This window comes from Canis aureus, chromosome 27 (genome assembly GCF_053574225.1).
Source record: "Canis aureus isolate CA01 chromosome 27, VMU_Caureus_v.1.0, whole genome shotgun sequence".
Taxonomy (NCBI): domain Eukaryota; kingdom Metazoa; phylum Chordata; class Mammalia; order Carnivora; family Canidae; genus Canis; species Canis aureus.
Window position 1 is genome coordinate 21,760,251 of NC_135637.1, and position 23,572 is coordinate 21,783,822.

At 39.3% G+C, this 23,572-nt stretch overlaps 1 protein-coding gene across 3 annotated transcripts in view; it reads left to right on the forward strand.

Moving 5' to 3' along the window:
- The window catches only part of CORO1C (coronin 1C), a 76,661-nt gene that overhangs the window by 46,714 nt on the left and 6,375 nt on the right, over positions 1–23,572 (forward strand). For all 3 annotated transcript variants that reach the window (XM_077876049.1, XM_077876052.1, XM_077876051.1), the window contains exons 3-7: positions 2,223–2,345; positions 16,400–16,529; positions 19,357–19,538; positions 20,679–20,798; positions 21,779–21,883. In XM_077876049.1, coding sequence (XP_077732175.1) covers positions 2,223–2,345; positions 16,400–16,529; positions 19,357–19,538; positions 20,679–20,798; positions 21,779–21,883 — 660 coding nt within the window. The remainder of the gene's footprint in view (positions 1–2,222; positions 2,346–16,399; positions 16,530–19,356; positions 19,539–20,678; positions 20,799–21,778; positions 21,884–23,572) is intronic.

Sequence of the window (23,572 nt, forward strand, 5' to 3'; positions counted from 1 at the left end):
CTTAAAATAAACACCCATATTCTATATCATATGGTATTCATTGGCATTTTCTTCTAGTATTCTTTTTTTGGTAATGCAATTCTGAAGATCCAAACGGGGTTGAATTAGATTTGCAAGGGGAAATGAGCATGTGAAACTCCCAGGCTTTAGGTCTGTGGACAGGCCATCTCCACACCTCAGTTTAGAGTTCTTCTTTCTCAGCAGAAAACCGTCCCAAAGACTATTACCCCCACAGACCTGATTGAATGTCTCCCTTCTGTGTCCTTGCCCCCCTGTACCTGTCCTGGTGGAGCATGTCTCACGCTGCACTGGAGTTGGGGATTTAATGGACTCAAGTCCATGTTCAGCCAATTCAAGGACTGCCCTGTAAACATTTGTACCCCCAGTACTTAGTATGGTGTCTGGCCCCTAAAAGTTCATAAGGGACACATATTTGTAGTTCTTAATGGCAGAGTAAATTAATATATTATGCTAACATATATATAGAACTAATAATAAGTGATAGTAGTTTTTTTTTATTATTTACTATATTCCAGGCACTATACAGGCTTACCTCATTTACTACCCTTCCCACATACCATGTCTTTTTTTTTTTTTTTTTTTTTTTTTCCAAACTGAAGATCTTTGGCAATCCTGCATGGAGCAAGTCTGTCGATGCCATTTTCCCAATAGCATTTGCTTACTTCATGTCTCTTTGTCACATTTTGGTCATTCTTGGAATATCTCAGACTTTTTCATAACTAGTATATTTGTTAAGGTTTATCTGTGATCGGTGATTATGATTCATTGACAGCATTCTTCAGCAATAAAGTACTTTTTAATTAAGGTTTACAATTGTATTTGTTTTAGACATAAGGCTTGTGCACTTAATAGATTACATTACGGTGTAAATATAACTTTTATGTGCACTGGGAAATCAGAAATTCATTTGACTTGCTTTAGTTGCAGTGATATGGACCAGAACCTGTAATACCTCTGAGGTACACCTGAAATTAAATTTTTTACATACTTTATACAATTGTAATACTAAGTTATGGTTTGCCAAAAAACTTTATCTAATCCTTACAGTAATCTTGGAAGGTAAGTATTCTTGTTACTCATTTCACAGATGATGAGATGAAGCTCAAGGAGATTATATGACTTGTTTAAGGTCACCTGCTGTTGAAGCAGTAGAGCCTGGTTTTGAACCCATATGTGTCTGACTCTGATACTGTGGTCTTTGCATTTAGCATACTACTGCTCTGGAGATTTCCACAATTGAGTTAAAGTAGAGAAATTACAGAATTTCTTGATCTTGAAAAATTTTTGAGACGCCTCGCCCCAGTGATGTGATGACTTGCCATAATAGGAAAACAACAACAGCTACAAAGAATAGGTTCAGTGTTGCTTGGCAGTGATTCATCTTTGTAGACCTGCTTTTAGAGCGTATAGGACCTCAGTGTGGACTGGTATTAACCTGCTTAAAAAGGAAAGAGCTTTTATGTACCTGTTGTTATAGCAGTGTTTGTATTAGTTAACACAAAAATGGGCTTGATAAGCCAGATTGACTTGTTAGATTCAAATGTATAACATGAGCATATTGTGATGTCTACTTAATCAATGTTGAAAATAGTATTCTTAATGAGATGTGGAGTGGATAATGGGTGGGATCCAAGCTGGTGTCAATTAGATGGTCTGGCTGGCTCTTCTGTTGATTGAAGACAGTGAAGAGACTGAGACTTAAAATAGAGTCTGTCCTTCAACCCCTGAGCAATAGCTAAAGCTTTTCTTTTTATTATCCTAACTTTGTATGCTTACAATGCCATTCACTTCCAGTACTGGTAATTTGTTATATTCAAGGGTATTAGTTAATTATATTAAAAGTTATATTTAACATTTTGAATAATACCAAGGGTTTTTTAATAGTAAAAACACACTTATAATTTACAAATTGTGTTTTGGTGAAAAGATTTTATATTTTTGTTGGCTATGCCTAATAATGCAGTTGATTAAATAAAATCTCTGTGGTTCTAGAAGTTTGGATCCTTTTGATTTGGTGGAGTAGTTATTTCTAGAAATGCAAATTGACAGTTCCTACTAGTTGACACTGACCGATATGAATGTCATCATATATAGACTCTGGATTTGGGGTGGAGGTAACAAAGGAAAAAACGGGCTTGAGAAAACATACAGATTCTGTGGTGTTGGTGTTATATAGTAGATTTGTTTCTCTTTTCTTTCAGACTGGTCGGATTGACAAATCCTACCCTACAGTATGTGGCCACACAGGACCGGTGCTTGACATAGACTGGTGCCCACATAATGATCAGGTCATTGCCAGTGGCTCAGAGGACTGCACGGTTATGGTAAGCTCCCAGGGTGTAGCATGCACAAAGGCCAGTGAGACCCACCTACTCCTTCCAAAAAGTGTGGGCAGAGGCTTGAAAAGCAGAAGGTCATAGCAATTTTGATTGTCCATTGGATTATACAATATTTTAGTGACAAAGTATAACTATAGATATAAACATAACTGTGATATAAGCCCAGGGCTTATATCAAAGATGTACTATATTGTCTTTCTTCTTCTTTTGTATGGGTGTCCACATGCTTAATGACAGTTGTCACATCTGCTCTGTGGAAAGATTTTGGAGAAAGCAGAATGGCTTTCCAGTACTTCTGTGAATGCCCTTGATCAACAATTCTTCTCACTCCTCTAAAGGAGAAAAAACATGGCTGGCATGAATGGTACATTATAGTGAAAGGTTATATGTAAAAAATGGGATATATAACAGATATTGGGAGATAGTAAGTTTTGCAATAAATAAAGTGCTTATTTCCAAGATAATATCAGAAGGTGTGTTCTGTCTAGTTGGACCCTGTTAAGAAAGTCCTTTTTATGCAGATACACAACATGAAAGATATTTAAAGTAGGTTCTTTACATTCCCTCATTTAGATTCCGAGAGTAGGTTAGTGTGAAACCAGGCTTTGGGATACTTTTTAATGCAAAGCTGCTTGTTCTTGATTATGTTCTTCTTAGGCTTAAAATGTAATTATTGGTTTGGATCAATTCTTAATCCTAGCCCAAAATATGTTGAAAGGCTACCATAAGCACGGATGGGGAATAATGTGCTAAGAGTAGAAATAAGTGAAAGTGGTCCCTATGTCAGTTGCAGGCAATCTCATGTCTATCGGGTACAGGGCTTGGAGACCCACACTACTATTATTTTCTCTTCATTTTCTGTGGACTGAGCCAGACTTAGAAACATTGTTTGGAAGGTTTTATTAATTAAAATTATTTTACATAAACACAAATTAATTCCTGAACTGTGTCATTTAAACATTTACTCATTTTTCCTCATGGACTTTTGGCTAAGGATAACTCCTCCTGTGATCTCATAATTTTGGCAGCCAAGTCACATTATAAAGAAATATGCTGCTGTTAAAAGGAATTGTTCTGCTTAGTGTTCATTGCTAAATTGATCATTTTCGTGGCTGCAGACACATTTTGCTAAGGGAAAGGAATATTATTTAGACCACTGATGCCAAATCTTCAACTAAACCTTAACTTCTTCTGAAGAAGCAGGTTTGATTCATCTTAAGAAAACGCCTTTTTTATTATAAAACATACTTAAACAGGGAAGGAAGTTCAGTGAAGTGAATACCCTCTAACCACCACCCAGGTTAGGAAATAGAACATTTTCTTCTCAGACTCTTCCATGCGCTCCTTCGCTGTGGTAACCAGGTAACCACTACTTCTACTCTTCGAATACTCAATTTCTGTTCTTCGTGGTTTTAATTACCCAAGCGTGTATTTCTAGACGCTGTAACTTAGTCTTGCCGGTTTAAAGAACTTGATGTCTTCTAAGTCTTTTGTAATCTGTAGCTTCCTCCTCCATTGTTTCCTTGTCCTTAACAATAAATCTGATGAAGATGCCTGACCTTTGACCTGCATCTTTCAGCTGTCTAGTTTTTGGTGATGGCACGCTCATGGTGCACTTTCAACATGCTTGCCTGTCCTCTGAATTCCCTTCAAATTGGCAGCTGGATCCAGAAGTGTGATCAGATTCAGGTTCAGTACCTTTGGCAAGACTATAGCTAGTGTTATTATGTCCTTCAGTCTAGAGGCCCATGATACCAAGATAATCTGGTCTTTGTTCTTTTTTGATTTGTGCAGTTATCAATGCTCAGTACCTAGATCCATCAAATCCTTAAGGGTCACAATATGGTAATGTTAAATTCTGTTATTTTGTTTTCCATTCTTAGCTGGTAAAAATTGAAAGGTGATAACCCCCTCTTATCTACTATTTGGTTGTCTAGTAGTACTGTTCATATAGGAAAGTAGTCTAGATGCTCATTTTTTCCTTTGACTTACCCAGTTTTCAAGATAATGAATTGGTGGGGGATCCCTGGGTGGCCCAGCGGTTTAGCGCCTGCCTTTGGCCCGGGGCGCGATCCTGGAGTCCCGGGATCGAGTCCCACGTCAGGCTCCCGGCATGGAGCCTGCTTCTCCCTCCTCCTGTGTCTCTGCCTCTCTCTCTCTCTGTCTATGATAGATAAATAAATCTTTAAAAAAAAAAAAAAAAAAAGATAATGAATTGGTTCTGTCTTTCTCAGAAAATGACGAGTTAGGTTCTCTACCCCTGACCCCACTTTCATTTCATCTTGAGCTTATGGATTTAAAAGTATTTCATGGGTTTTGATTCGTTACAATTCTTATTTCAAAGCTTAGGTCATCCAGTCTTTGTTAATGGGAACTTTTTCAAATTTCCTGAGGTTTTTTTCACATACCCTAGTTGTTTTTGATAATTTCCTTGCTATTTAGTATGTTAAGGTGTTCCAGGCTTGTCTTGGACATCTCTTTACCCAAGCTTCATACCAGCCACTTCTCTCAGAAGCTCTGGCTTCTTTTAATGGAAAATGGAATTTCTAGATCAGTCTGGATGCTAGGAATGTTCATTGTTACCATGGTGATCTTTTTTTTTTTTTAAAGACTTTGCAGTAAATGGGACTAGAATATACATACATATTTAAGGATAAAATACCCTGTGACTTCATCCTAATATTCCTTGTTTAAATTCTGGACTGTCTAGTTTTAACCTAACCTCTTGAACATTGCATCTTTATCTCTCTTCTTGCACACTGAGAATCCAGGTCCTAAAGGGCTCAGAGGGTGAATTAGACTGTTTTGATCTGTCTCATGTGCTTTATCATATTATAGATACAACTAAGAGCAAAACTCAGAGCAAAAATACTATTATGACTACCAGTTGATGATTACAGAAAGTAGTTTTAAAGAACCACAGCTTTTCAATCTATGCTCTCTCTGTTCTTCCGCTTTAAAAATGATATACTTTCTATTCCAAGGTGACGTAGCCATTACATTTAACAGCCTCTCCTTAGTTCTGTAAGTCACTATAGTTAGTGCTCTCCATAGGTCCTTATATCTACTTCTCGTCATTTAGTCTAAGCTCCTTCCCTAGTAGATTCGAGACCCTAGTATGCTAGAACTCAACCAGAGAGTGCTCCCTTCTGGGACAGGCCCCCTGAGGAGAGATTGCAAAAAGAATGGAATCAAGTAGAAAAGGCTCATGGGAACAGTACTTTAAAAAATCCTTCTATATAGATAATGCCTTATCTGTGACCTTTACAGATTTTCTGGTTTTTCTGAATATAAAATCATTGGCGGGATCCCTGGGTGGCGCAGCGGTTTAGCGCCTGCCTTTGGCCCAGGGCGCGATCCTGGAGACCCGGGATCGAATCCCACGTCGGGCTCCCGGTGCATGGAGCCTGCTTCTCCCTCTGCCTGTGTCTCTGCACCCCCCCCCCCACTGTGTGCCTATCATAAATAAATAAAAAAAAATTAAAAAAAAAATCATTGGCTCAGAGATTTTCCTCAGGTATCTAAATATATTATTCCATTTTCTTTTGGCATAAAGTTTTGATGTAAAAAAAAAATCAGATAATCTAATTCTCTCTCCTTTATAAACCATACGTTCTTTTTTGCCTAGATGTTCATAAGATTTTTTTTTTCTTAGAATACAGTAATCGTGCTAGAATATTGTTGGTTATTCTGAGTTGGCATTCCTAGGTTGATGGTATGTTCTTTCAATGTAGAATTTCAGGTCTTCCCCCTCCCAGGAATATTTTCTCCAGTTATAGTCCTTAGAATTTGTTCTGTTTTCTTGCCTTGGTTTTCTTTTTCAGGGACACTTGTTAATCCATTTGCTTTGTCATCTTTACCTGTCTTCAATAGTGGGTCAATTTCTCTCCCAACTTTTTTTCATGTTCATTTATTTTATTTTATTTTTTAATTGAAGTATAGTTGACATAGTGTTTGTTACGTTAGCTTCAGAACTTTAATCTTTTTTCTGCTTTCTACTTATTTGGGGGCATTATTATGTTTTTAATAATGTGTTCTTTCTTGGTTTGTCTTCATTTCTAAAGTGATTTTTCTTTAATTTCGAAAAAATTTTGCTGCCTTTTGAGTTTTCAAGTTCTGATATTATTTTGAAGTAGTGATGGTTTTTTTCTCATTTTGAAAAAACACTTCTTAGCATTCTTCTGTTGTCTATTGGGATGCTATTCTATACCTTGTTCTCTTTGTTTCTTATAGTAATTTGGGGGGCTTTGGCTTTTTTTTCTTATTTTTGATATGCATTTAATTGTTCTGAAGGTGGCTCAGTTTACACAGCCAACCTAACTTCACAGAGCTCCCCCTTCTGTCCTTTTCAGATAGCGTTCAGAAACGTGGTGGCTTGCTTTCTGAGATTTCCTGGCCTGCTTTTTATTTGGTCTTTCTCCCTGTTATTTCTGTCCTCTGATTTGATTCCATTCCTTGGAATTTATCCTCATTGTGGAGCCTGTCTTGGAAGGGAGCTGTTTATGGTTCACTTCTAGAGTATGGGGTCTAGACTGCTCAAGCCCCTTTAGACCTTTGTATTTCGGGTCCCTATCATTGCTTGCTCTTGGAGAGGGCAAACCCTTCCCAGTTTCCACTGCTTGCCTCTACATTGGCCTGCTGCTGCCAGGTCTGTGAAGCACCCCATCACTACCCCATGATTTTTCCACACAGAGACCCCTAATACACAAGTCATATGGCTGTTGGTAGTTTTCCTCCTCCCACTTGGATTTGGGGGTTATCACGTAGTTCTGGGTTTTTGTTTGCTCTGTGTTTTTACAGAGAGACTTGAGGAGATCCCAAAATTGTGCTTGCCACTGATACCACCATCCTTCCAGAATCTTCTGACCTTGACCTTATATTGGTATTGCCAGAGTGAACATTTTGTAAATTAAGTAATACTTTGAGATTAATCCTCCTCTTAGTTTGCTTTTTTAAGCCCTTAAGTGTGGCACTGATATTTTAATTGTTTAATATCCCCCAAATCTTTTTTTTTTTTTTAAGATTTATTTACTTACTCATGAGAGACACACAGAGAGAGGCAGAGACACAGGTAGAGAGAGAAGCAAGCTCCCCTCAGCAAGCCCAATGTGAGTCTCATTCTGGATCCCAGATCATGCCCTGAGCCCTGAGCCCTGAGCCAAAGGCAGATGCTCAACCACTGAGCCACCCAGGTGTCCCCATTTGTTATTATTATTAGGGCAATTACAAGAAGCTTCTATAGCTTAGCAATTGAAATGAAATTTTAGGGATCTCTGGGTGGCGCAGCGGTTTGGCGCCTGCCTTTGGCCCAGGGCGCGATCCCGGAGACCCGGGATCAAATCCCACATCGGGCTCCCGGTACATGGAGCCTGCTTCTCCCTCTGCCTGTGTCTCTGCCTCTCTCTCTCTCTCTCTCTCTCTCTCTCTGTGACTATCATAAATAAATAATAAATAAAAATTTTAAAAAAATGAAATGAAATTTTAAAGAAATAGTTGATTATCTCCAACTGCACTTTCTCAGTACCTCATTTTTCCCTTTGCTCTCCTGAAGGTAAAAGAACACTATGATAGACCAAACCATTTCAGACATAACACGATTTTTAAATTTTATTTTTACTATATTATTATTTTTTAACTAATCTCCACGCCCACTGTGGGGCTCAAACTCATGACCTAGAGATCAGGAGTCACCTGCTTTACTGATGGAGCCAGCCAGGCACCCAAGTACTATTTTTTAAAAACAGAAATGCTTTCAGTAGTTTCCCAAGCCTAGGCTGTTGGTAGTAACCCAGGAGCTCAAATAGTAGGTAGTGTAACAAGACTTCATTCTAGTAAGAGAAGAGTCTTTTTTTTTTTTTTTTTTTTTTTTTGAGAAGAGTCTTAAGAAAAGTCCAAAGATGGGGATTTTGGAGCATGTGGAGGCCACTTACATGCTCTCAACCTCATTTACCTTATAGGTAAAATAATAATAATAACAACAAGTGTAAAATAATAAAAACAACAAGGAAGCTATAAATATAAAACATGTTACTATTTTTTACATTGTACCTATAGTGGATTCATAGCAGTAAGAATATCTTTAGCAAATATTTGTTAAAAAAATAAAATAGAACCACTTTGTCAAATGAACTGTAAAAGAATTATTTTTTATTTTTTAATTTTAATTTTAATTTTTTTTATTTTTAAAGATTTATTTATTTATTCATTCAGAGAGAGCGAGAGAGAGGCAGAGACACAGGCAGAGGGAGAAGCAGGCCCCATGCAGGAAGCCCGATGTGGGACTCAATACTGGGTCTCCAGGATCACACCCCAGGCTGCAGGCAGCGCTAAACCGCTGCGCCACTGGGGCTGCCCTTTTTTTTTTTTTTTTTTTAAGATTTATTTATTTTTTCATTCAGAGAGAGCGAGATTATTTTTTTATTTTAAAATACTTTACTTATTTATTCATGAGAGACACACAGAGAGAGGCAGAGACACAGGCAGAGGGAGGAGAAACAGGCTCCATGCAGGGAGCCTGATGTGAGACTTGGTCCGGGAATCCAGGATCACGCCCTGAGCCAAAGGCAGACTAAACCACTGAGCCACCCAGACATCCCAACTATAAAAGAATTAAATTGAGATTTCTTTTTCTTTTTTTAGAGAGAGAGCACCTGACGGGGTCGGGGTGGGGAATGTAGCACAGTGAGGCAGAGGAATAAAATCTTAAGCAGGCTCCATGCCCAGCACAGAGCCTGTCGCAGGGTCTCCATCACACAACCCTGAGATTATGACCTAAGCAGAAATCAAGAGTTAGATGCTCAATGACTTTGCCACCCAGGCGTCCCTAAAAATTAATTTTAAAACTGCTTTTTGTATTTATAGTTTTAATTCTATTAAATCCTAAGCATTTAAGCATTGCTTAGTTAATTTTGCAAGCATCAATTCAGTAACAGTGATATCTCTTTCATTGTAGGTTTAGGAAAAGGAGTGCCAGGCTATTGGTACATTCCTTCATCTTTTATAAATGGCTTCTTTAAGCAGCCTAAAAGTAAATTATATTGGTGTATCTTACCTTGAATGTACTTAAGAAAAATATTATATTTATTTATTCATGAGAGGCAGAGACACACAGGAGGGAGAAGCAGGCTCCCTGTGGGGGACTTAATCCCAGGACCCCAGGATCATGACCTGAGCCAAAGGCAGATACTCAGCCACTGAGCCACCCAGGCGTCCCAGAGCCACCTAGGTGTCCCTGAATGTCCTTTTTAGCAGTTTCTTATCCTGGCAGAAAACAATTATATATAAATTATATAATTTTTAGCAGTTTCTTATCCTGGCAGAAAACATTTTTAAAAATTTTTAGCAGTTTCTTATCCTGGCAGAAAACAATTATATATAAATTATATATAAACTTTTCCCAGAAATTATGCTCTGCTTCTAGGTTTTTTCAGACTTTTTGTACTTTTCTCCAACAATATCTTCTCATAGAGAGTTTTAAAGATTGTGGCTACTAAGTATTTTACTTGGGAAAAGTTTAGCTCAAGAAAATATTACTATTTTAAATAATACAAAGAGGAACCAAGTTAAGTTTAGTGAATGACATTGATTCACCGTTGTTCCTTATCTGCAGGGAGTAATCAAACATAAATGCAAAAAATGGCCAATTCAAACAGTGGGTTGCAATCATTGTTTCTCCCAGAGTCTGGGAGAGGGAAAGATCTTGGAAACAGAGTATTTGTTTTACTAGTCTCTGGCTAGATGTTCTCACCAGTCCCAAAATCTGTGACAGATTTTCCTAATACAGCTTTTGCCTTGAAATAAAAATGGAAGTGACTTTGTAGTTGGTGAGAGTGAATTCCTCAGTCATTCTGCAGGGCTTCGTGTCATTTCTGTTTTGTGCAGATTGCATCTGGGCCATTTGCCAGTAGGTGTTATAACCTGGGCACATTAGAAGCCAGCTCTCAGTTCTTGATTTTCCCAAAACTAACTTTTTTTTTTTTAAAGACTGTATTTATTTATTCATGAGAGACACAGAGACAGAGAGAGAGAGGAAGAGACACAGGCAGAGGGAGAAACAGGCTCCATGCACGGAGCCTGATGTGGGACTTGATCCCTGGTCTCCAGGATCATCAGGCCCTGGGCTGAAGGCTGCTCTAAACTGCTGAGCCACCCAGGCTGCCCGAAACTAATGTTCTTAATGGCCTGGTTTATTTAGGCAGTTTCTGTAGGGGCAGTTTCTGCTGCTCTGTAACTGCTACAGACTCTGTGAGCTTCTTCCTGTCTCTTAAGATCATCTCTTTCTTCACTTTCCCTTTGGAATTCGTTTCCTTAGCCCTTAAAAAATATGGCCTTTGGGAGGGAATACCCTTTTTATGACTGTAACTCTAGTGCTAGACCAGTAGCAAGTTCAAGAGAGGTAATTAAAATAGGGAAGCAGTGTCTAGAAATGCTTGTGTGTGCTTTAAATTTGCACTGTGTTTGAGACACAACACCATTAATGAATTGGATAAAAATTACTCCTTGAGAGAAACCCAAGTTTCTTTATTTTCATCACGCTTTCTTCTTTTTTTTTAAAAGATTTTATTTTTAAGTAACCTCTACACCCAGTGTGGGGCTTGAATTCACAACTCTGAGGTCAAGAGTCTCATGCTCCTCTAACTGAGCCAGCCAAGTGCCCCATTCATCACTTTTTTCCTATTGGAACTGTTCTCTTGAGCTGTCCTTTTTCCATTTTCAGAATTTCACATGTTGAAAAGGATTCCAGTGATACATTAGTTCCTGAACATGTGCTTCAAGTTATTTTTTCCCAGAACCATGATGGGTTTTTACTAATTGATTTGCTTTTTCATCTGGAAGCCCTTGGGGCTGATTACGTGTTTTTTGTTTTTGTTTTTGTTTTTCTTTTTCAAAACAAAACATTGCCATAGCAATGTCCTGTCCAAATAGAAAATTTTCAGGACTACAAATTATTATTTAAAAAAAAAAAGCAAAAATCTGGTGGAGGAGAGAGAGAGTTTGTTATCCCTGCTGTGCTGGGATGCTCAGTCTGGGCATAGCAGAGGATGGTTGGCACCTATTTTCCTCTCTACTCGTTGACATGTTTTTGAAAAAGCTATTGGTTTTAGAGTGGTTTTAGACATGGTTTTTTATCCATGTCTCTGCGTAGACATCAAAGTTGTTTTCATTTGTGCTGATGGGCGTAGGCATATATACTAGAGCTTTCACACGTAATATCTTGGATGTAAATTAGGTAGTTGGTTACAGTGCTGAATTAATTTGAAGATAAGGCTCATGAAAGAAATCTTGATGTTCACTCTTGAAAATATATGCAGACTCAGAGCAAACAGCAAGAAAAATAATTGTGAACGCAGTAAGCATTTGTGGTTTTTTTGGCCAAGCCATGTTTTATAAGCCCTTATGTGCATGATTATATTTAATTGTTATAACAGCACAGTAAGACAAGAGGATGTCTCATTTTACAGCCTAGGAAACACCAGCCCAGGCAGTAACTGGTTTGTCAAAGGTCACCCTGTTCGCAGTATCTCACGACAGGGAAGTGCTTCGGGTGTACAGAATGTTTTAGCTCTTTTCATGCATCCAGTAATGCATGTAAGTAGAGTTGATGCTGGCCCCATATCAAACAAGGAAATTGAAGCTCCCAGAAGTGAAGTCCCTTCTTAATATTAACACAACCACTTAGTACCCTAGCTCTGTCAGGCGCCGGTGTCTTCTGGCATCTAGGCTAGCGTCCTTTCTGCCACACCAGGCTACGTCCCAGACTACAAGAAGACTAAACACATACCAAGTCGGGGTTCAGCTTTGTTGTCCCTGCACTTTAGGAGGCAAGATCTCTTTGGTCCAAACAGGAAGGCCATTGCCTGGAAGCCTCAGACAAACACTACAAAGGACAGAGCCACAGGCCGTGAGAAGGGCCAGTGGGCACCAGCCAGAGGACGTGCAAGTTTTATGTGGAAAAGCTTACAGATCTTCCAGCTCTTTTCCATAGTCCATAATGCAGAACACCACCACCTTTACTTCTCACTAAAGACAAGAAGAGTTCCATCATCTTTTCATTGAGTTTCACAGACTTTTCCAGTCACTGACCTCCCACTGTAAATCCTCAGGCCTATGTTACTTCTTCCTTCTTTTTCTCTTCTTCCTGTCACCGAACTCCTATTCGTTGTTAGAGGTCATCCCCTCAGAGAGCCTTCCTGGCTGCACCAGACTGGATAGCAAGAAGGTAACCTTATGACACTTGAGTTTTCATGCAGCACCTGACTTATACCAGTGTAGCTTTGGTTACATACACTGTGTGGTTTCCTGGCACATAATACAGGCAGTAGCAATGGCTAATGCTTAGGAAGAGCTTGTCTTATGACAGGCATTATTCTAAATACTCTGGATTCTTACTACCACATTGCTTCTCAAAACTGTAATGAAAGCAGAATCATTATTATTCCCATTTTGCAGATGAGAAAATCTTAAGTCTCTGAAAGTTTAGGTCAGTATCTCCAAGGTTATGCAGCTGCTATGCGGCAGAATCAGGAATTGAACAGTCTAGTCTAGTTCTGGAGCCCCTGTTCTTAGCCACTTCACTGTTGTGTCTCTGCATTTGGGGGGCACTAATTGTTTGCTGGGCACTGTTCTAGGGCTTACAAACTCATTTAATCCTCACAGCAGCCCTAGAAAGTATAAGTACTCATGTTTCCTCTGTGCACAGGGATGTTGAGTTGTTTGCCCAGGACCATCATTATAAGTGGCCCAGGCAGGATTTGAACCAGGATCTGTTTGGCTCTGGCACCCATGCCCTAAGCCTCTACATCATACCACTTGCTTTGATTTTTGGTCTTCTAGAAGTCTCTGCTTTCTATCAGACTGTGAACCCCTTGAAAGCAGAGCCTGTATGTAGTCCCCTTCCCCGCCACCCCCCCACCCCCGCCTTCCACCCTTACAGAGGCTACTTGAGAGAGGTGTTGTTTGAATGAGTGACCAAGGTGGCAAAATCTGCCAAGGTGAGATAAAAAAAGGAACAGTTTCCTCATTTTAAAAATTACATAATAAGTGTTTTGCTTCATCATTAAAATTTCCTTGCAGTCCAAGGAAAAATGTGGCTGAGGGAGCAGCTAGAGAGAGGAAAAAGTAATGTCCCATTCTGGGCTCTGCTTCCACCTTCATATTTAAGATTGGAAATGCTGACTATGAACAAAGACTTCTATCACTCCATGCCTCATTAGGGATTTAGAAAACACACTGTTTAATTGTGGTCAGAGTTGGATACAGGGTGCAAAGGTTTCCAGTCCTTTGTATGAGTGAAAACCAGCAGCCCATGGTTGTGGTGCCATCTGGAGATGGCAGGTGGTGTTACTGCTCCAACAGCTCTAAGACTGGGTCAGAATTCAACTTGGAAAATGCATTTCCAGTTGAGTCAGTGAAGTCCCATTTCATAATTGTTTCTCTGTGACTTCATGCTTTGATCAAATCAGTAGTTGTTTTCCATTCCTTCTGTTAAAATAAATAAATAAATAATAAATAAATAAATAAATAAAATAAAAAAATAAAAAAACAAGGCCTGCTCTACATTCAGGTAGTTAAGTTCAATTTGGAGCTGTTTGACTACTTATAAAGCCTTGACTAAAAATAGTGTATATCAGGATAAAAGCAAACTTATAATGCGGGGGGGTGGCAAGCAGATGCCACACCCCTGGGGGAGAGAGGCAAGGTAGATCTTCTTTTGCTGTCTATGCTTGCTCACAGCTGCATTGTTTAAAATTTGAGGGTTCAGGAGAAATCAGGTGATGTGCTAATAACTCAGACCCTCAGAAGACACCTTTGTTTTGCCGTGATTGACGTAAGGGGTTGTGTAGTTAGCCTGGACAGAATTTAGTTGTAAGAATGATCACTTAATTCGTGACTTTTCTCATTCTTCAGGATGGCAAACTTTTTCTTCTAATTTTTTGCAGGACACCAGAACTGAACTGAACCTTAAACACTCATCTAATCCAGACCTCTGCCTTCCACTAAGCAGTTGAAAACAGACAGTTCCTTAAAAATCCCCAACAAAGGAAAATTTTGTTTCTCACTTGTTCCACTGTTGAGCATGATCTAAGTTTTTCATGGCAAGTTCTAAGTTTTTCATGAACTAGTTCCTTAAAATCTTTTTTGGTGGTAAATTTATTTAATAATACATTTGAGTTGTTTAATATATTTTAAACATACAGATTATTTAATATCTGTATGTTTAAAATATATTAAAGTATTTAATGTGTTTTAATCTCCGTATATAAGAAGATCATTATCATTATTTTAAACTTTAGCTTTTCCACAAATTTAATGTTACTTAATATCTGGTTTTCTACAGGATTCTATGACTCAGCTTAGTGGTGACTCCGTTCTTTCTTCTCAGAGGGTGTCTCTTAGTCTATTAAAAGGTCTTCCTTTCACTGTCATAGTCTCTTGTCCCTTCTGTCTGATGCTTTTTGCAACCCTGTCCCCTCTGCCACCCTGGCATGTCTGCAGGAAGATATGGCGAATCTTCTGTGTGTCTTTGCCAGTCAGGATTTTTTAAACCACTTCATTGAGCTATAATACACATACAGTTCGCCCATTTAAAGTGTACAATTCAGTGGTCCTAATTTCACAGATACATACAGCCATTACCAGAGATGATTTTAGCACATTTCATTACCTCAAAAAAGAAACCCTCTACCCATTAACTATCACTGCCCCCAAGTCCCCGGTACTAAGCAACCACTAATCTACTTTCTGTCTCTACATATCTTTCTATTCTGGATCTTTCATGTATACAAAATCCTGCAATATGTGTGGTCTTTTGGAACTCACTTTTATCACTTAGCATAATATTTTCAAGCTTCATCCATGTTGTAGCATGAATCAGTACTCAGTTGCTTTGTGTGGGCAAATAACATTCTGATGTATAGAGATAGCACATTTTGTTTATCTCTCTCAGTTGCTGGACATTTAGGTTGTTACCGCATTTTGGCCTTTATGAATAATGCTGCAATGAACATTCACGTACAAGTTTTTGTCTGGACGTAGATTTTCATTTCTCTTGGGTTGCCTTAGGAGTGATAATGCTGGGGCATATAGTAATTCTATGTTTAATCATTTGAAAACTTGTCAGATTTTTCCAAAGTGGCTGCACCATTTTACATTCCCACCAGCGGTGGGGGGGGGGGGGGGGGACTCTGATTGCCTCCCATCCTCATGGATCACTCATGGTCTTTTGATTATAGCCTCCTAGGGGGTATGAGCCAATATTTTATTATGGTTTAGATTTGCATTTCCCTAATGACTAATATTGTGCACATTTTCATGTGCCTTAAAACTATCTATATATCTTTCTTGCAGAAATGTTCTGTTTAGATTCCTTGCCTATTTTAAAAATTGGGTTATTTTCCTTTTATTACTGATTTGTTCAGAGTCCTTTATATATTCTTTTTCATTGTCTTGATCGTGTCGTTTGAAAGGCAAAGTTTTTAATTTTGATAAGGCCCAGTTTATCTTTTTTTCTTCACAAGATTTTTCTATGATAAATGTTACAGAATTTATTATGTATATTATGTATATTTTTATTTTCCAAATGTAAAACACAGAAAACATGTTGTTTTAAAAACTGCACCATCCCTCAGGAGCCCTAGTGGGGCTGCTCCCCCCTCCAGAACTGTGGGCCTAGCTGGGTGCTGTCCCACAGTGCTGCTTCTCACAGGTGCTTCACTTGTTTTCTATTCTTCTTTCCTTTTTTTTTTTTTTTTCTCACGCTTCTAGCTGGAGAGTTTTGAACTTAACAGGGAATTTTAAATAAAATCTGAACTATTATTAAATAAAAGTGGAGAGGCAATATTTCATAGGCCTGATGAATGTTCTGATCTTTAATATCCTCCATTTTAAAAGTACCTCCATAGATGCAGTCGTTGTACAATATTCTGCCTTTTGTCCAAAGACCAGTGTGTGTTCTATTTCTGCAGAGCAAGTCTGCAAATTGGATGGTCACAGTAAAAGGTCATCCCTCATATGGACCCTCTTGCTTCCTTTCCCAACAGGTGTGGCAGATCCCAGAAAACGGACTCACTCTTTCCCTGACCGAACCTGTGGTAATTTTAGAAGGCCACTCGAAGAGAGTTGGCATTGTGGCCTGGCATCCAACTGCCCGCAATGTACTTCTTAGTGCAGGTAGGAGCAAAGTGGTGGGTAAGGGCCAATGTGTTTGACCATGCGTTGTGCAGTGGCCAATGTGTTTGTGCATTGTGCAGTTCTGAAGCAACTCACTGGGAATCCACGGTGAGGGGCTAAGATGCAGCAGCTCCCCAGCCCACCTGCAGACATGCACATGTCTGTGTGAAAAGGCCAATGACTCAAGACTTCTTGCCTAGAGAAATGAACACGCTTACCTAGAATTCCAGCAGACTCATGGCTCCTGCTGGGGCCCTTCATGGAACACAGTTTTAGTTATTCCTGATACAGCAGGAGGATCCCTCATGGGAGCCCTGGGTGCCAGGCTCTGATGTTGTTGCCAATCTTGGGGTGGTCCTGATAGGCAAATCTCCTCCTTCCTTTAAGGAAGATACTTTGATTTTTTTCTCCTTATACATATAATACATGTATGTTATAGGAAAAAATATATAAATAAAAGGGGAAAATAAAATCATTTGTAATCCTACCAGTCCATCACCATTGATATTTCTTTCCAGAAGATACTTATGCTAACATACATAAATGATTTTACCCACAAAAATGGGTTCAGACATTTTACATGTGACCTGCTTTTTGTATTTAGTGGTGCGCTGTGGTCCTCTCCGTGTCCTATTAAATGTTATTCCTGTGATATTTTTAACAATGCTACCAATACTTGGATACCTTCATTTATTTAATTAGGCCCCTATTTCAGTACACTGAGGCTTTCTGCATTTTTTTACACTGTTGAACAGCACTACAGTGTATCAAACCAAGACCTAGTGTTCTTGCTTTGCCACTAGAGTAGTTTCCAAGTGTTATCCTACAGAAATCTTGTCCTCAGTCTACAAGTTGAGGTTTTATCTTTTATAGGAACAATACAAAGGTCACAAGGGAGCCTTTTGGGATGGTGTAAATGTTCTATATCTTGATTGTGTTGGTGGCTACATGAATATATACATTTGTCAAAGTTTAGCAAATGTATACTCAAAATGGGAACGTTGCATTGTATGTAAATTATACCTTAATAAAAGTGATTTATGAAAACTGCTAGTGGTAGAATTTCAAAGATATTTCCTCTCACCAGTAAAAAAAAAGGAAGGGAGGAGGCAGTTGAGCTTTTTTAAGTAGGAATAGAGGGTGTTTATGGTGAATTTACCAGGTACCTATTGAAATCAAGGGCTGCTTTTAAAAAATGACGCTATATAGAATTCTCTCTTTTATTTAAAATCACAAGTAACTATACCTGGGAACCCTCCTAATGTTCTCCTCACTCTGATAAGGAGAGAAAACAGTTCCAAAGGTGGAATTCTGTCATGGAAATTTTCCTGCTGCCCCTTGTCATCGAGGTCGAACATAGGGCATCATCAGCCAACTGTTTCCCACTCTGCCTTCTACAAGCAAAGGAGAATGCCTTGATGGCAGTGTTGTGCATATTTTAAGACTACATGATCCATCCATGGTGGCTGAAGTTACCTGTTTGCCTGTGGTGCACAAGGCAGAGGGTCGGGTCTCATCCCAGGGTTCAGCTACAGCTTTGCTGTTGTGCATGCTTTTTCTCCAGTCTCCTGCTTCTAGCCCTTAGACAGCTTAGGTGTCTGGGTATCAGTGGCTAAGTTTTTTGAAATGCTTGCAAAATTGGCTTATTGACAAGAATTTATCTTCAAGATATCCATCCTTTATTTGGCTTCATCCTTGAACTAATGTCCTGGAAGGCAACAAATGGCACCTGCCTTTCTTTTTTTTTTTTTTTTAAGATACTGTTTATTTATTCATGAGACACAGAGAGGCAGAGACACAGGCAGAGGGAGAAGCAGACTCCTGGGGACCTGGATCACCACCTGAGCCAAAGGCAGATGCTTTACCTCTGAGCCACCCAGGTGTCCCTGGCACCCGCCTTTTAAAGGAATCTAGGGTGGGGCGCCTGGGTGGCTCAGCCAGGTAAGCATCCAACTCTTGGTTTCGGATCAAGTCGTGATCTCAGGGTCCTGGGATCGAGTCCTGCATCAGGCTCCATGCTCAGCAGGGGTTCTGCTTGGGATTCTCTCTGTTCTTCCCTCCATGCACATCCTCTTTCTCTCTCAAATAAATAACTCTTTAATAAAATAAAGGGAACTTGGGGCTGATGCTTGAAGGAAAGTAGAGTCTATGATCAGAGGGGTGTGGCTATGTCAGCATTGTGGCCTCTCTGGGGATCAGCTTCTGAATCCACATGTCTACTTGATTACAGTTTGGGCTTCTTAGATCAGCCCAGTCTTGACCTATTTTTCTCCCCTTTAAAAGATAAAGATCTGTTGTGAGCACATGCATTTACCTTCTGGTTACTTGGTTTACCATGCTTTAATGGAAGACCATGTTTTACAGCATTATTGATTTGAATAATGTGCTGTCCCACATTTTTGTTGAGTATTCTAAGCAGTTATTTAAACTCTTCATTTTTAGTTCTGCTGTGGAGAAGAAATAAACTGTATCCATTCTGATGTTGGTTTACTGGAAAAGGAAGCTTAAGATCACGTGGGGTCCACCAGCCCCAGTTAACTCAAAAAACATAGAATTGTATTTTCTTAGAGTTCTTTGGTCATTGCTTTTTGTTTGTTTCATATGAACCCGAACTTAGCAAGCCATATTCTACCTTTACCACATTTCTTTTATACAGATGTCTTTTTTCTTTGTCGCTTGAGTTTTTAACTTCTAGCAAGTAAGTCAGGCCACTTATAATCAGCGTCATTCTTTCTGTGCATTTGTCTCCTCACTGCATTTGTAGCTTTCAAGTGTTACTCTACAGGTGTTTCTAATCTCTGAGGGGTGTGGCTTTGCTTGCTTACAGGCTGTGATAATGCCATCATCATCTGGAATGTGGGGACAGGGGAAGCCCTTATAAACTTGGATGATATGCATTCAGACATGATTTACAACGTAAGCTGGAACCGGAATGGCAGTCTGATCTGCACAGCTTCCAAAGACAAGAAAGTGAGAGTAATCGATCCTAGAAAACAAGAGATCGTTGCTGTAAGTATGCTTAGGACAAGTGCCTCCATCTCTGTAGCACTTCAGTGAGTGTGAACTTTGCTTGTTAAGGCTCCCTGGTCAGTGGAGCCTCGTTGTGTGCAGACAGCAGACCACGAATCCACAGAGCCTTGTACAAGTTTCTGCCTCCCAGCCACCCTTCAGAGTTGTGCATTCCAGCATTGACATGAGCTTTCTCTCTCACTTGGTGACCATTTTTCACAAAGAAACAAAGTTTTTATCAGTTCACTGGAGTCTTCATGAATTTACAAACCTAGATCAGCTAACCTAAACAGTTAATTGCAATCCTGGCTTAGTGCTGAGTATTGGTTAATTGATCCCTGTCCCTTCCTGTAACCATCATCAGAGCACCTCACAGAGATGCCACCGCTATCTCTTCAGCTCAGTGTCTTAGTTCCTGCCACCCAAACTCAGCCTCACCAGGTCACCCAGCATGACAGAAGACAGGCATTTGGGACTTGAGCTGGGGTTGAAACGGCAGATGCTGGATCCCATCCAGCATGGGATGTCTTGCATCAGCCCTGCTCTGTGGTCCTGCATTTACCTTTCTCTGGGATGTGCTGATTCTTGGACAGTATTACTTCTTAAGAGTTGGATAGTGGTTGTGGCTAGTGCTTCTCAAGCACCGAGGACTCTCCCAGCCCTTCACAAAGTGCTTTCTCCACTAGAACCTTCTAGGGCTCACTGCTTGTGCACTCTCAGTAGACACATGAGATTAAGGAAAGGGTTACTGAACCATACAGCCTTCTGTACAATGAAATTGGTAGAAACTGAAGGGTATATCCAACTTTCAGGTTATCTTCCTGAGAAGCAGACATCTGGCAGAGTCCTTTCATGTTTTCTTTTTGCAGAACATGGGCATGGGTTGGCAGCAGGGCATAGTGGAAGGAGTGAGGCTTTTGAGTCATCAACTGGCATTTCTGCTTACTAACTAGCTGAGGGACCTTGGCCAAATTACATAGTGTCTCTGGTTTCTCATCTTCAGAGGAGACCAACACACACAAACACGCACACCTGGTAATCTGAAAGACATGGGGGTGGGCATGGGTTAAATTCAGTGTATGAGCCCTCCATCTTTCTTGCAGTTTGAATATAATATTCCTATTGTTCTTGATCTCCCAGGAGAAGGAGAAAGCACACGAAGGAGCAAGACCCATGAGAGCCATCTTTCTGGCTGATGGGAATGTCTTTACCACTGGTTTCAGCCGCATGAGTGAGCGGCAGCTGGCTCTCTGGAATCCGGTATGCCCCTTCCCAGCCTTTCCACAGGCTTACACTTGAGCTTTCTCTCTTTTCTGAGCAGGTCTTTGGGTGGGTAGGTAGATTATAGGATTCTTAGTGTAGTTTTCTGAACTCCTGCTTGACTTGAATTGGATGTGACACTCTCGTCGTCACTGGAGACTTACTGCTTAAATGTATTAGAAAAATGCATTCTTGATACTCTCAAATACTCTGTGTTGACTATATATTTTTAAAAGACTGCACGAAGAAGCCAGTGTTTGGGACTTGGGAAACAAGTTCTGAACTTTGTATTATAAAGAATATGATCAAATGTTAAAGTCACAATAGTCACGCTTAGGAATATGTTGAGAATAGCATAAGTGAAAAAATAACAAAACTGAATATATGGTATGATCTGTGTGTGTGTGTGTGTATGTGTGTGTGTGTGTTGGAAGTAAGTAGACCAAAACGGTCATTGTTTTTGCCATCCACTGGACTGTGGGATTATGGAATATGGGATGGTTTTTATAGTCTTTCTGTAACTTTAACTAAAGAGTGTATTTTTATAATAAGAAAGATTTCTTTAAAAAAAGAAAATAAGGTTTCTCCCTGGCTCAGTTGGTAGAGTACATGGCTCTTGGTCTCAGGCTCATAAATTCAACCCCTGCATTGGGTGTGGAGCCTATTTTAAATACATAAGTTTAAATAAAAAATAAAAGGAAACAAAATCATAAAGGAGAAGAGCTGTCTCATTTTTGTCATGGAATCACACTGATGTATATATACATTGATGAGGTTGTCAAATTGATAGTTTTCAATGGGTTGGAAAATTGATATTTACATGTATGAATTGGTATTTACTTGTATAAGTATTATATATGCATTGTTCAACCTTTCATTATTCTAGGAAATTGCTCCCATAATTATGTATGAAAGAATGATTCATCTTGTAAATGTGTGTGTATATGCAAATATATATTTTTTTGTATTTTTTTCCCCAGAAAAATATGCAGGAACCAATCGCTCTTCATGAAATGGACACTAGCAATGGGGTGTTGCTGCCCTTCTATGACCCTGACACCAGTATCATCTACTTATGTGGAAAGGTAAATGGTCGTTTTAATGTTTCATATTAGATGTAGTCTTTTTTTTTTTTTTTTTTTTTTTTAGATGTAGTCTTGAAAGAGGAAAAAAAATTTAGTAGGTGGGCCGTGCATTACATCATTTTAATATTTTAATTTATCTGATCTCTGTGTATATGCCTTGAGCTAAAGTAAGGGCTGGTGATTTTGGTGTGTTTTAAGTCTTGAGACTGGACCCTTTGAACTTGTCATTTGTGTGGTAACAACACACTGTGTTCAGGACTTCTGACTGCATTAGGTATGGGGCTCTGGCGTTGGGGCAAACGCTGACAGGGACATCTTCACTCAGGCATTTTAGTGAGAAAAAAGGACACATTGTTGTCCTTTCACCTCTAGTGCCATCCAGGATTTTAGATTGCTCTGTAATGGTATGACAAATGAGTAACCAGGTTTCCACATTTAACCCTGAAATCCCCTGGGTAGCCCTTTATTGGCATATCGTTACTTATCACCACATGCCATGGACTTGTGGAGAGAATGGTGCTTTGCGGATAGGAGCTTTTGAAGGCCTCAGATATTCTCCAGGGTGTTCTTGGAGGAGCTCAGCATTAGGGCCCTCTGCTTGAAAGTAGGTGGTCTGACTAGTTTCAGGAGGTGACAGTTGTTACAGGAAGACCCCACACTAAAATCAGAGAGCCTACTTGCCTGCTTTATGAGCCTCTCTCCCTAACTATGATGTCTAGCTTGATGATGATGATGACTTATTTTAGTGGACTGGTAACCTTAATATTCCTTATTCTTTTGTAGGTTCAATTTTCCTTAGAATTTTTGTAGTTGGAATAAATGAACTAAGGCAGCTGGAGCTGTTGATATATTTCCCCTAAACCTGTTAGATAGCCCCTTGCTAGGTAAAGCCAGAGATGTTTCAGTTCTCATATTTGGCTGAGAACGCTTTATATTGTCATAGGTCAGTCAGTTGCTTAGAAACTGAGATCTTGTCTGTTTCTTTGAAAGTCATTTTACTTCAGATGTTCACAATTGCCATAGAGTACATCAGAACAAACAACAGGAGCGGTTACCCAGATATATTATTAACACAGAACATTACTCTTGAATATGCAGGGAGCAAATAGTCTGTGTTTAGCTTCTTTACCATTGCTTTAGATATTTACATCATTGAAACAAATGGAAACCATGCAAAATAAGAGTCTTGAAGGGCATAATACTGCCTGGTTATCTATATACATACTTCCCCCTCTAGCAGGCAGCCCTGCCTTCATTTTTCAGGTTGGTAGAACTGTGTGACAGTTATACTTGGACAAGCTAGCATGTGCTTCAGACCCCCAAAAACATCTGAACATTCTAGGCAAAATTATCATAGAATTTGATACACTGCAATGAGATAGTACTATATTCTTAAGTTAAAGGATACTCATGTTTTAGTGAGTTTTTTAATTAAGAATTATGAGTTAAGAATTAATTATGAAATAAGAATGATTAAGAACTATTTATTCTTAATATTTCTTAATTATAAAAATCTTATTTTTTATCATCGTCTGATTGTCCCATGTTAGTGCCCTTGGGTTTGGGAATGACACTATTCCATGGCAGTGAGAGTACTCAAATCAGTTATTGCCTTCTCTGAGATCCTCCTAGACTTGTGTTTGGTTTTTGAAGTTGAATTGCAATTGCAGTTGCTTGGCCAGAGGTGTT